The sequence below is a fragment of the Taudactylus pleione genome, unplaced genomic scaffold (genome assembly GCF_031769625.1).
Source record: "Taudactylus pleione unplaced genomic scaffold, aTauple2 ptg000350l, whole genome shotgun sequence".
NCBI lineage: Eukaryota > Metazoa > Chordata > Amphibia > Anura > Myobatrachidae > Taudactylus > Taudactylus pleione.
Genome location: NW_028284751.1, coordinates 876364 through 891493, shown reverse-complemented (window position 1 = coordinate 891493; position 15130 = coordinate 876364). Strand labels below are relative to the sequence as shown.

Genomic DNA, 15130 nt, shown 5'->3' with positions numbered 1-15130 from the left:
AGTAAAACTTGTGCATTACTAAGGATATGGATATTAGAAGTCGTGATATTCATCAGTGACTTATAAAACTGAGTAGGCTGCACATTATCCTAGAATATAATGCATTATCTCACATTAATGTGCCAGCCACCGGGCTCCATGCAGTTGTAGAATACATGACCCAGCAATACTTGCTTTATTATACAACGGGTAATATAGGAAGAGCCCCTGGGGCCAATGAGCTTATTGCGTCTAAAGCACTTTTCTTCCTCGTCGGTTACACAGATGCTTCCCGTATCCGACCCCGGCTTCCATATTCAGCAGAACACATGCCTCATACTATCCTGTTGGGTATTTGTGCTAGTGGTGCTTGTAAAATTGTACAGAAAACAGACTTTATGGAAGTGCTTTGTCAACCACAGCAAATTGCTTTTTCTCCTCATGTCCTAGGCCCCCATCGGAGATGTACCTAAACCATCGGGTTTGCGTACATCTCTGAATGAGCCCCCTAGAGTAAAATGAAAAAAATAAGGAGATGGACAATATAACGCAGAAGTCAGGACAGGTCAGTGATATCTAGCAGTCAACAGGAGCTCCTAAGAAACCAGGTATAAAGTGATAAAGTGGAGACTAAGGCCCTGATTCAGAGCCGGACGCTCTGACCAGAGCGCTTGCTCTGAATCAGGGCCCACCTCCATTAATATGGAGCGTCCTCTTGGACGCTCGTATAGCTGTGGGTCACCACCCACAGCATATACGAGCGTGCAGGATGATGGTCGCGATGGTCTTGACCATCGCGACCATCGAAACTGCGAGCAAAAGCCTGCGGTTGGGTTTTTCAACCGCAAGGCCAGGAGTGATTTTGGCTCTATCAGAGTCAAAATCACTCCCACTGACATCACTAGTGATGTCAGTGGGGCCGGCTTCAGACGGTAGGCGTTCCCTTGGGAACGCCTCCGTCTGGCAGGCACGCCCCCGGCACGCCCACCAAAGGGGGCGTGCTGTCAGTCAACATCGACAGCACGCCCCCTTTGATGAGACACTCCGAGCGAAGGAAAGTCCTTCGCTCGTCGGGTCTCGCAGTGGGGACCATCGACCCACTTGCGAGCGGACAGCCGCTCGCGAGTGGGTCTGAATGAGGGCCTAAGTACTAACTAATCAGCTCCTAGCTGTCATGTTACAGGCTGTATTTGAAGAATAACAGTTATAAGCTGATTGGTGGGTACTTTATCTTTCTCCAAGCTTTGATAAATCTTCCCCCAGGGAAGATGTTCCATCCAGTGATCTCAATAGGACAGACCTCCAAAAGGTGTTTTGGCCACCTGGCTCCTGGGATTTGCCCAGCCATGGGCTACGAGCTCTAAAAACGACAGATAAACTTTCAGTGGAGGAAGCAGAAAGTAACTGACACTTGAACAATGGGGATAAACAATGACAGCAGCAGTTTTGGACTGGATAATCTCTTTGTTCTCATCTGGTGCCCTGAGGACCTATTACTGACCACAGCGATGGCGGCGGACACAATGGGGTACGTTTTCCGGACTTCCTGCTTTTTTTTTCCCCTCTATCGTAAAAGTCTCTTTCATTCATGAACATGTCACCTAACAGTTATTTCACCCTCTGTGATGTAAGGAAACTGTAACTCACTGACTTCAGCTGACTCTCGGACAGGCTAAACACAAGTTCTATTTTGAAGATATACAAGACAACACACATCACCAAAGTCATAAAGAATTGGAGAGCAGAGGGTTGACTACTGAGGTTTAAGACACAGGCTAAAAACTGAGGAAACAGCGTCCTCCAAAACTTGACACCTAAATTAAAAACAGATCCTCTCTGTCCCTTTAAACAGCCCATACACACAGCTCTGAGACAGACCACTAGGTCCTTTATGACTAAAATGGCCACAAATCTGGTGAAAGACCCCAAAGCAGGTAACATCTGATCAGATTCCCGTCAAGACTGGTGGAAAATGCAATCAAACAATCATCCATATCAACACACTACATTAATTGGGTCCAATAGTACATTTTGTGCCAAATCCGACATCTGTCCAAGTTGAACATAGGGGGTCATTCAGACCCGCTCGTGAGCGGCAGTACGCTCGCAAACGGGTCGATGTTCCCCCACTGGGCATGCGCACGACGGAGGAAGCTCCGTCGTGCGCATGCGCAAGACCCGGTGAGCGACGGGCTCTCCATCGCTCCGGGTCTCGCACCAAAGGGGGCGTGCTGTCGATGTTGATTGACAGCACGCCCCCTTTGGTGGGCGTGCATGCCAGACGGAGGCGTTCCCATGGGAACGCCTACCGTCTCAAGCCGGCCCCACTGACATCACTAGTGATGTCAGTGGGAGTGATTTTGGCTCTGATAGAGCCAAAATCACTCCAGGGCTTGTGGCAGCGAGACCCTACCGCAGGGTCTCCGTCGCAAGCCCGATGGTCGCGATGGTCAAGACCATCGCGACCATAATCATGGACGCTCGCTATAGCTGTGGGTGGTAACCCACAGCTATGCGAGCGTCCATGATGACGCTCCAAAAAAAGGTAGGAGGGCCCTGATTCAGAGCGAGCGCTCTGGTAAGAGCGTTCAGCTCTGAATCAGGCCCATAGACTATAGGGATGTAACGGTCCACGTATGGTCACTTATACTTCTGAAAGTACTTTTATAGGAATGTGATGGCTAAATGGAGCAGCTGTACATCGGTCCTCAGACAATGGTTATTTAACATGGGGAGGGGGCTGCCTTTGTACCTTCAACATAGGACATGTATGTTTACAGCGCAAGGAACAAAGCCCATCTTATATGGGCAAATGTATTCAAACAATGGGAAACTCTTCAACCGTTAAAAAGTCTATTTAATCCAATTTGCTTGCAAAACCACAAATTATATATATATATGGGGAGTGGCTGTCATTTATCGTGGGTGGTGATTAAGTATAAATAATTAATTTTACTGGCTAATCCAGATATTGTTGCGTTACCTAGGCTATTTAAGGAAGCCTGCAACATGAAAAACGCCATTGCTGAACTACAACACCCAAGATTACTAATGAGTAAATTTGACTGGAGGTGCTGTAACTTGACAACAGTTGTTATCCACAGTTGTCAAGCTCCGCCTCCAGCCCTTCCCACTACATCCCATTCAAATTATTAACTTACAGTCAAACTAATATCAACTACTGTGTGTTAACCCAAACCTACAATTTAAGATTGTTGCAAAAATCACATGGGGTTTACTTATTCTTGTGCTGTTCCCATTATCCCTGCAATGGAGATAATTTCCAAATGTTGTATTTTTTATAATATATATTATATATATATAATGAACAAGTCATAAAGTCATTCAAGTTTGAAAAAACATTTCAATTTCCCAGATGTGCATAAGAAAACATTCGGTTTGGATTTAATGCACTTAAGCAGCGACGTCCTGGGAGGAAATGACTGACATTCTTACGCAGTGAAATAGGATTCTCAGCGTTTAGTAATCCAGCAAACTTCACCCTGTGGCTAAATTCAACCATTCATGCAATAAACATTACATGGAAACACAGAACACAACAAGCCACAAATGCCGACTCAGGTATTCCTAATGGACAAACACAAAGAATTCAGAATACGAAAAGGAATTTGGCAAAGTCTTCCATATCTGTATCTTTATATCGCCTAACCCGGGCCAACACGTTATTGGAGATCTGCTCCCCTGGAGTAAGACTTCCTGCCAAGCTTTATCTTTGATGTACATAGCTGCGATCGTGAGGCATGGATTAAATAAAAGAGAAATAGGTACGACGAGCATACGGGTTTATTGAGAACAAGACGTATTCCGAGCGATATTTAGACTAAAACATTTTATATGTAGGGAAGTAACTGCGGCAGCTTTTATTTCTACAACATAAGAAGAAAATGACTTCAACCGAGTTTACATTCGCTGCAGAGCGGTTTATAAGTATTAGAAAATAGCCGCTAACGGTGGGTACATACTTGTGCGACCGTCAATCGCGACGATGTCCAGGGACACCCTGGACATCGCATGATTGCCGGTACACATGATCAATTGTTCCGTCCTTCATTAACATGCATGGCACCGTATTAGATATCGTCAGCTAGCGAGCGCGGGAGGGCGCATACACACTGCACGATATGCGCGATTTGTCATTCCGATTTGGCCAAATTGAAACGAACTCACTCCAGTGTTCGCATAAGGACCGCACTTTACTCAGCGGTAAACATTGCTTGTACAAATTCTCATTTGCTGATTAACGCGGATTGGATTCTAAATTGAGGGGCTGATTCGCAGTCAGACGCAAAGTGGCTATAGTTGCGGGCAGCGCCGAGGCCTGATTTACTATCTTATGCGAGAATCTGTAGGGCTAATGCAGGGGGGGGGGTTCGTTTTTAAGCGGAAAGCCACGCTATCCAAAGGTTTTGCGTCGGCCTACGCAGCCATCATTAGTGTCATCACTTGCACCGGTCCCACGCTAGACGAGCACAGCCACACATTACTGTTATTTGAATTCAGCCATAACTGTAACTACACCAATATACTATATTAAATTAATTTACTGGGAACCACAGACCTCAGTGAGGCATGAGGCACTCTGAGTATTTTTTGTCGCTGGTTCCTAAAGAACTGATGGGTAACATTATCTTAAATATTGCTTCATATCGTTTCAGCACGGGAATAATTTCGTTTACTTATCTTATCTGGGCACAATAGGACATATCACAACATGACACTTAGGGGGCTATTCCGACTTGTTCCCGGCAACTCGCGGCCACTAAAATCACAGGTTTTCCTTTGCGGCCCATAGAGGTGTGGCAGAGTATCTGCGATGCTCCACTACCGTAATTCTTGGCAACAATCCCTTTACGCACATCAAGAAGAACTGAATGGCTTCCTAAGTATTCATTACAAAACTTAGGGCCAGCTGGGTAATATATTGTACTACTAATAGATAGATCAGAGCTGCATAGCCTGTGGATCTTCAGTAGCTGGGGAACTGCAAGTCCAAGCATGCCTCACCAACAGAGAGACACCAGCAGAGGACTTGGGTGCTAATGAAGAACAGTGGGAACCGATTACTTCTTCCCACGGCCGCCTCCAAGATTTTGCACGTGCTGCTCCCTACCTCTGGAATTCACTACCTCTACCTGTCAGACTCTCCACCTCTCTGCAAAGCTTCAAACAGGCTCTTAAGACCCACTTCTTCATCATAGCCTTCCATCACTCATCCTAACACTCTGGGCCTGAATCAGAGCCAGACGCTATTTGCGGCCGCTCGCTCTCAAAAAGGGGCCGGATATTTAAATTGAGCGCTCGCTCTTTGCGGTGTGAGGACGCCTTTATGTCTGTGCGAGCATCCACTAAATGCGCTCGCTATTTTTTCAAGACGCCCCTTTGCCGTTCGCATCACACGTCATCTCCTGTGTTTAGTAGATTAATCGGGAACATCAAACGGCATCTGAACTGCTCGCAGGGCTTGAGGTAGGAATTACTTCCCGTAATCACTGCGAGCAGTTCAGGCTAAAAGACAACCAAGTGACGTGGTCGATGACGCTCCTTTACTAATTATGCACTCCCATTAAACGCCCTTTTGACCGTTGGGCACGCCTGCGTTCGGATCTCCACTCCCCCGTTTTCAAGCACCTTCCCCCGTTACCACCCACAAACTGCACATTCTGTCAATCAAATTAGCAGCCCCTCGTTGTTTTACGAGCGCACGATTTCCGACCGCAATGACTAGTTTGTGCATGCGCATTGCGAACCATACGCATGCGCAGTTGTGCAACCATCGTTCAGAGCGAGCGTGCGGACGCTTACGAGCGGGTCTGAATCAGGCCGTCTGTCCCAAGATCACTAGCTACCCATCTGTGTCACCCCTGTCTGTCTGCCCCTCCCCTTTAGTATGTAAGCTCTCACAAGCAGGACCCTCTTTCCACATGTACTTTTCCTTCCCTTACAATTGCGGCACCTAGCCCCTGACTTCTGCCACCGTACTACTTATATGAGGGTTATGGCCATTGTTGCAGTATTGTTTATATACCATGTACTTGTCCTGCATTGTCTTGTAGTATAAGTCACTGTTCTCTTGTTCATGTACTCTGTTAAGTGCTGCAGAACCCTTGTGATGCCACAGAAATAAAAGGATATTATTATTTATTATTAATATTAATATTATTATTATTATTATTATTATTAATAAAAACACAACAAACATTATATGCTGGACACACATTGGAGCGATGTTGTTCCTATTTGGCCAAATCAAAACATCAAACCATGCAGTGTACATACACGATATTCACACTGTCGCGGTTGCATGTCACGTCGTCAGGTTTGCATGTGCAGCACATCGAACCTGACAATATCGCATGCGAGGCCATGCAGTGTAATGAGGGACAGAAACGAATGATCGTTCCGTCATTCATTACATCGATTTGATGTGTACCCAGGATCCAATAAGTCGGGTCGACATATCGGCTGGGTGCACATCGCTCAGTGTTTAACCAGCATTACAGTCTGTACACCAAATAAAATAAAATCGGACACACAATGAATTGCAAGATCCATACCCCTTCTCCCCCACCCCCTCCAAACACCCCCGACCCGTCATCTCTTGCACATGTGGAAATCACCAAGTCAGAAATGTTTTCCTTAGAAAGGGACAGTTGTCCTTAGTGTGACCTGTGTCTGACACACAGTCCAGGCTGTGATCTCTCCAAACCAGATCAATTACCTCCAGGAATTAAATTAAGGTCGCAAAATCAGATTAGTCACTTTTGAAGAATCTCTACACTAGACAGTTTACATGACAACCCTGGGTGAGTCCTCCTCTTCCCTCAGATTATCCCATAGCTCCTATATCAGTAGGGAAAAGTGATATAAGTGTAATGGTTAGCATACTGTATCATAGCACTGAGGTCATGGGTTCAATTCCCACTGTGGCCCTTTCTGTGCGGGTTGGCGTACAACGCTAAATCTGCCGATATGGTAAGCTCCACTGGGGCAGGGACACTGCAGAATATGCGTGCGCTATATGAATAACTGGTAAAATCATTTGAATACCTGTAACGAATAAAAGACGTAAACTCATACTTGCGTGCTATAAATAGTATATGTGACATATTAGATTTGGATGCACGGCAGGTATTTGACATTCTCTCCTCCAGAGATCTCACCATCAGCATCAGGGAAAGTGATAACCAGACTCGTAGAGTAAAACCTTAGGAAATTTTCCTTTGCTTTCTGCAAATTATACACGGCACTATTGCCAGTCATTAACGCACTATTTCCTCTGAAAATCAATTACAGAAAAGAATACTGGAAAGAGAACAAAAATGGCGCTCACATTCGGAAGAATTCAGTTCAGCACCATGGCTGGCTGCTTACTTTACCGCTTAAAATGGTAGCCTAACAACGCTAATTTTCCTGTGCACCTCTATGGGGAACAAGGGATAATGAGCGATGTTACTGGCCGTCAAGTGCCATTGCCTGTCCATCCCAGAGTCAACTGGCCGCCATCGTGCGGAAAATCATCTCCCCCAACTAATACCGCTTTTACACCTAAAATCCAGGTCTGACCCGGAGGTTGGAACATGGGCCCTCATTCAGAGCCGGACGCTCTGAGCAGAGCGCACGCTCTGAATGAGGGCCGTCCTCCATAATTATGGAGCGTCCTCCTGGACGCTCGTATAGCTGTGGGTCACCACCCACAGCCTATACGAGCGTGCAGGTTGATGGCCGCGATGGTCTTGACCATCGCGACCATCGCCACTGCGAGCCGGAGCCTGCGGTTGAGTTTCTCAACCGCAAGGCCCGGAGTGATTTTGGCTCTATCAGAGCCAAAATCACTCCCACTAACATCACTAGTGATGTCAGTGGGCCGGCTTCTGACGGCAGACGCCCCGTCTGGGAGGCACGCCCCCGGCACGCCCACCAAAGGGGGCGTGCTGTCAATCAACATCGACAGCACGCCCCCTTTGATCAGACACAACGAGCGAAGGAAAGTCCTTCGCTCGTCGCGTCTGGCGCATGCACACAACGGAGCTCCCGCCGTCGTGCGCATGCGCAGTCCACACCATCGACAGCCGCTTGCGAGTGGGTCTGAATCAGGCCCCTGGTTCCAATCTGGATCAGACCCGGAATTTAGCTGGCGCCGACCCAGGATTTTCCCAAGCCAGCGTCGTTCACACCGGAGCATAGCATAGACCCGGCTTTTCCGGCGTTTAAGTGGATGCTTGGAGATGACGTCATCTCCAAGCGTCACTGAGGCCGGACAATCGGCAGGCATGCGGCACGATCCTGGTCACCATGACAAGGATCGTGCCGTTTACACTGCAGGTTTTCACTGGTCATTCCCGTGTTAAACCCTGATAGTTACCTTGGTTGGATTGTCGGGTCACCTTTCCCCTTTTACACCAAAGAGCTACCCTGGTTAACCCTGCAATAACCCGGGTATTAATCACCATACTACTCAGTTATCTTTAGAATGTAGTCAACCTCATCGCGCATAACATACACTTACATAAAAGCAATGAACACCTCCAAAAAACGGAATTAGTTGTAAACACAATGGAGTCTATACAATTGCGGGCGATGCCAGTAATACCCACTATCTGGGGCACACATATGCCACACTAACAATAGCCCTGGGTTTGGGTATTTATGTACTCATCACTATACGGTTATGTACAAAAACATGTGATTTCGGGGCGGCTTGGAGCACCATTACCATGGGTAAGGGCACTTTACGGGCATCTCCTACAATGAGATTTTCAGATCTGTGGATTTATCTCCCAGCCCGTCTGGAATGTGCAAATTTCCCCTTTAATATAATCGTTTTTGTCATTTCGACGAGAACATTTCAAATGCAACTCTGCACTATTTCCATGTTAATTCAGTTCCTGCTCACTCATCTATAATCTGAAATACTGCACATTGCAACAATAAAAAACACAAACCAATCCTGTAATTACCCAAAGCAAAATATGTACAAGCCCAGCCACAGGATAATTACCCAGGGACGGTTTTGGCAAAGAAGAATAAAAAATAAAATAAAAATAAAAGAAATCTGGAATTTAACCGCTTTGGGCAGCCAGACGTTACACAGGTGCCAAACCGTCCAATTCCCTAACAGGGCCCACCAAAAACATCCACCAAAAACATTCATATGAAGTCTGACTGTCGCAGGAGTCTCAGCTGGGATATTGAAAATGCTAAATGACCAGTTACAACACTGATCTGTGCAGGCTGGAGTTAAAAACAGTCATGCCCCCCGTGCCAAATGCCATTCCGGTAGTGCCAGGATGCTTTATAGTGGGCTGCGAGACATGCCAAGGAATCAGAGGAACTTATCTGCCTAATTATATCAGACGCCTCCTATAGACACATACTGGAGAACCTGGGACTCTATCCACAACTTGTGACTAGTGTAGCCTCTAGGAAGGACATGCAGACAATGACAGTTACATGTCCTCATTCAAATGTAATAATAACTGAGGTTAATGAAGGAAACATTCTCAGTATACACTGGATTAGTGGCCATACCAGCATACATGTACTCACAGTATACCTATATAGTGAGCAGACAGAACACACTGCAACACACACAGGACAAGAGAGCCAGAGTTATACAAGAGATGCTCACTTACTTTATGCCATGATACAAGCTGATCTGCCAGCATGTCCAGACCCTGGGGTAATCCTCAGTACTAGCAGTGGGTATACAATGTATCAAGAGAAAAGAAAGTTGAAGACTTGAGTCTGTCAGTCCCTGTTGTACAGCAATGTCTCAGCGCCCTGTATGACTGTGTGATCACATCCACAATCCACACACACTCCCTGAATCCTGCCTAGCCTGCACAGCCCCTCCCTCCCCTCTCCCAAATCTCCCTCCCCTCTCCTCTCCCAAATCCCCCTCCCCTCTCCCATGTCCCTCCCACCACTCTGCTCTGAAATGAAAGCAGTGCTGATTTTTTTTCCTCTTTTTTTTCCCCTACTTTTAATATCCTTTATTGAAAAGAAACAGACTGAACAAAATAAAAAAAAATCCAAACCTGCATTTTTTGAGAAATAGCAATGTACTGTATGATCTAAATGAAAGGATCATAATAACAATTTACCAGTCACTTTCATCATTATTTTTATTGTGCAATTAGTAATTGTGGAAAACAATGCCGGTGTTATCAATTTGCAAAACTCTTTTTATATGAATAAGTTGATTGTAATATGTATTAGCGTAATTATTGCTCTTAAGGCCCCCATACACGGTGCGATTTGCATACGATGCGATCTCGTATGCAATCGCCCTTGAACTCTCTCAGCTGAGGTGAACGATGTGCAGCAAAAGCTGCACGATGTTCACCCAATCTATCGTGCACGATAGAATGATTTGCATAATCATTAGATCGAGTGCGATATGACACAGATACATGTAGCACGGACCAGGGAGATCCATGCTACATGCATCTGTGTCAGTGACACAGAGCATGGACGGGTCAGTGAGACCCATCTGTGCTGCTGTGGTAAAAAAAAAGAAAATCTGTGTAGAAAAAGGGCAACCAGCCCAGGGCTTTTAGTGACCCAGTGCTGGTTGTGCTTAAATACAGGGGACAAACGACGTAGGGGTCCCCTGTACTTAAGCACAACCAGCACCGGGTTAGTCAGAACCAGCCCTGGTTGCCAAAGTACGGGGGCCAAACGACGTAGGGGTCCCCCGTACTTTGCGCAACCAGCACTGGGCTCTGATCCGATCCTGGTTCTGGAAATACAGGGGGAATAAATTAGTAGGGTCCCCCTGTATTATCCAGAACCAGCACTGGACTAGTATGTGTGTGCATGTATGTTTAATAAACTTATACGGTGTGTGTCCTGTGTTTATTTTAATATTGCGTTTGCTGTGGAACTACAGGTACCAGTGGACCATAATGCCCCACATGCTGGTACTTGTGGTTCTCCAAGTACCAGCATGTGGGGGAGGCTTGCTGGGATCTGTAGTCTCACAGCAAAAGACAATATTTGTAACTATTTGAAATGCACTACACTACACTATCAACCCGGCACCCACCGCTCCAGGGGTGCTGGGGATAGCCCCGGGCTATCAGCCTAGGTCTGGGGTGCCCTGGAGAGGGGGACCCCTTTATTGGGGGGATCCCCAGCTCCCCAGGGATCCCCGGCCTGGGCTGACTAGCGGTCAGGGTTAATGCTTCGGCTGAGGGGCCCGGTGAAAGGGCTCCCCTGGTTGTAGCATTAGCCTCCCGCTAGAAAAAGTCCAGTGCTGGTTGTGGATAATACAGGGGGACCCTACAAATTTTTTCCCCCTGTATTTCCAGAACCAGGACCAGATCAGAGCCCAGTGCTAGTTGCCCAAAGTACGGGGGACCATCATTTGTCATTTGTCCCCCGTATTTTGGCAATCAGCGCTGGTTCTAACTAGCTGGTTGTGCTTAAGTACAGGGGACCCCTACGGTGACTGTCCCCTATATTTAATCACAACCAGCACTGGGTCACTAAATGCCCAGGGCTGGTTGCTTTAATTGGGGGGGGAGGGGGGGTGTCACTCCATTTTTTTTCTTTTCTTACACATTTTTTTTTACCGCAGCAGCACAGATGGGTCTCTCTGACCCGTCCGTGCTCTGTGTCAATGACACAGATGCATGTAGCACGGATCTCCTGGTCCATATGTGCATCTATGTCATTGAAATACACAGCAGCACAGACGGGTCTCTCTGACACAGATTCATGTAGCATGGATCTCCCTGGTTTGTGCTACATGCATCGCTATAGTGCATTATGTGCACAAACACCGTACGATGTTTGTCACATCGTACACAATAGGTCGAAATCTTACTGCAGGTTCAGTTGATCTACGATGCCGATACACGACTCCGGGGACGCGCATCGGCATCGTAATCATACTGGAATACACCAATTTTTACACGATTGGTCATTACGAATGATCAAAAATGGCCAAATCGTGTAAAAAATCGCAGCGTGAATGGGCACCTATCAGTTCATTCGTAGATTGTTCACTTGATTATGAGGCCGGATGCGTAGCAAAACCCTGTAAATGCAATAAAATAGATATTTTTGCAAATATTATTCTTGTTAAAAATATTTACGTATATTGGCCCTCATTCAGAGCCGTACGCTCTGAGCAGAGCGCACGCTCTGAATGAGGGCCGGGCTCCATTTTCATGGAGCGTCCTCCTGGACGCTCGTATAGCTGTGGGTCACCACCCACAGGCTATACGAGCGTGCATTGTGATGGTCGCGATGGTCGAGACCATCGCGACCATCGAATTTGCGAGCCGGAGCCTGCGGTTGAGTTTCTCAACCGCAAGCTCCGGAGTGATTTTGGCTCTATCAGAGCCAAAATCACTCCCACTGACATCACTAGTGATGTCAGTGGGCCGGCTTCTGACGGGAGGCGTTCCCGTGGGAACGCCCCCGTCAGGGAGGCACGCCCCCGGCACGCCCACCAAAGGGGGCGTGCTGTCAATCAACATTGACAGCACGCCCCCTTTGATCGGACACAACGAGCGAAGGACTTTCCTTCGCTCGTCGCGTCTGGCGCATGCGCACGACGGAGCTCCCTCCGTCGTGCGCATGCTCAGTCCATAACATCGACCCACTTGCGAGCGGACAGCCGCTCGCGAGTGGGTCTGAATCAGGCCCATAGTGCCATAATATTCTGTTGCGCTTCGCAATTGGGAACAAAATTGTGCAGAAAAACTTGTATATTACAAAATCCTATAATTACATCCTGGAAACGTTGGGGAGTTTTCTTCAATACATGATATTTATTTTGCAACATATAGAGACTGACTGGGGAGAGTTTGATTATTTTAGGATGTCACGAAGTTAAAACAAAATGCCAAATGAACTGCTTTTGTGTGTACTGTATATATACAGTAATATATATATATATATACTATATATATATATATACACACATATATATATATATATATATATATATATATATATATAGTACTTAAATGTCTAATATTAAAGACAATTCATGACAGCAGATTTCAGCTGTGAGCATTTGACAACCGGCAAAAGAACCCCCTCCCTGGTGGAATCACTAGTATAATTCCATGCATGCCTGCAATTCTTCACTGCAAAATAAGGGGGGGGGGAGATCCTCTGCTCAGTGCTTAAGCTGATTCCTCCCCTATATTCTAACCATGGGTGTTCACAAGAATTTTTTTCCAAGTAAGGGGGGGGGGTGCCATACTTAGTTCCCCAGCTTAAGGGACAGTCTCCACATACCATGTGAGCTGGCCTCAGTGCCTAGCATTCCAATTACAGTACATAAGGAATACAAAGTAAGAAGTACATAAATAGAAGCAAATTCAACATGCACCGTCCTCATATGTAATAGAGCCATGCCATATAGGTAGGTGACTACTTACATGCTGCAAGCAATGGCCTAGACAACACAGCATAAAGCACTATTAACCTCACTCCCCACAAACACAGTATATCACCAGTGCTGCAATAACATATAACGGTGTATATGTGTGATTAACAGCTTGGTATAAATGAACAGAGTCTGCCACAGCAGCCAATCAGATGTTTGCTTTCATTAGTCTAACTTTTACAGAGCCTATGAACTCTTACTGCTGATTGGTTGTTCTGCATTTCCACTGTGTGGCTTTGCTCTAATCAGCATTGATGCGTAACTGGTTCATTAGCAATAGCGGTATAATTCCCTTCTTCAGACATCCAAGATCCAATTTACAGACGTTTGTGTGTACATATTATTACCACATACTTATGTTTACTTAGTATGTATTTTTTAGAAATAAAAAATAAATAAAATAAACCACCCTCCCAAAAAATACACACAGGGGTCAATCCATTTAGCTGCGATGAACTCGCGGGTGTAAGTATATCGCGGCAACAGACGCACTTTACGTCAGCCCGAACTCGCACAAAAGAGCTCACAGCGCCATAGGGCTACTTGCAAAATTGGACGAATTTGGTTTCGGATTGGGTCACAAGGGGTGCGAGATCGCAGCTAATTGGATTGACCCTACAGTTGTGTAGATCATCTGATGACTGGAGATCAGAACTGGCTCGAATTTCAATTTAATTTATTTTGTCATCATTCTTAGAAAACAGAACACAGACAGATGTACTATGGGACCTGCTCGTGAACGCTTACAAACTAGAAAGAGAGGACAAAGCCGAGATAACAGCAGCTGGTGAGACTTAGAGATAGCAATCGAAAGATCGAAAGTTGGGGGAAAGAGTTAAATTCAAGCCACTTCACATTCAGGCAGTGTAGGGAGCTCCATAAGTAGGGAGCAGTTGTGGAAGCGAGAGTGAGAGGTGGTTGTCAGAGAGGAGACGAGGCGCGGGTCGGAGGGTAGAGAATGAGAGAGCGCGTATTTTGTGGCCAGGTCAGTGACATATGAAGAGGAGAAGTTGGTGAGGTCTGTGAAGGTGAGAAGCTTGAGTTTAATTCTGGTGGTGGGAGCCAAGGTAGGACTTTGCAAAGTGGCATCTTCTGTCTACAAATCGCTTTCTATGTTTGCCGCATAAGGATCACATTTGCCATTCAAATTATTGTCTAACCTGTTGCCCATGTGTGAATTGGCTTAATTCACACATGGGCAACCATCATCAGTTTGATGGCAATATAAGATGGCTTTACCATCGATAGAGATCACCGATGGTATATATCAGTGGCAGAGGTCCGGTAGTGTATGCATGGTTGAACTATCAATGCTTTCCCTACAATGGTTAGAAACCATCAACGATTGATGGCAGAACCACTAAAAAGTGCACCAGAGGATTCACAGAACGAGAAACTTGTAGCCAATCAGATCAATAAAATATTGAAAGGGCTAGACTAACATGTAACCAATCAGAGCCATTCATATACATTCACAAGGCTAGACTAACCTTTAGCCAATCAGAAAAGCAGAACTTTCACCTCACAAAAGTTAACAGAGCAAAATACTAACTACAATAAAATATATATATGCAAGCGTTCTGTATATAACATCTATCATAAATTCCACTAGATAACTTTATATCACTTTCCAAATGAGAGTTTTACAGGCCATGACAGATGCAGGACTGCCGTGTACTGTACATTGTACCTTCCCACCAGCAGAGTCCTTTCTACTCTCTG

The 15130-nt window shown here is 45.9% G+C and overlaps 1 protein-coding gene across 3 annotated transcripts in view; it reads right to left on the bottom strand.

Moving 5' to 3' along the window:
- Positions 1 to 15130, bottom strand: part of FRMD6 (FERM domain containing 6) — a 209875-nt gene that overhangs the window by 61647 nt on the left and 133098 nt on the right. For 2 of the 3 annotated variants that reach the window (XM_088444162.1, XM_088444164.1), the window contains exon 1: positions 9633 to 9793. The exons of the other annotated variant lie outside the window; for it this stretch is intronic. Coding sequence is in view for 1 of the 2 variants with exons in the window: in XM_088444164.1 (XP_088300290.1) it covers positions 9633 to 9665 (33 nt within the window). In the remaining variant the exon portion in view is untranslated. Of the gene's footprint in view, positions 1 to 9632; positions 9794 to 15130 lie in introns of those variants that run through there. 3 annotated transcript variants of the gene reach the window in all.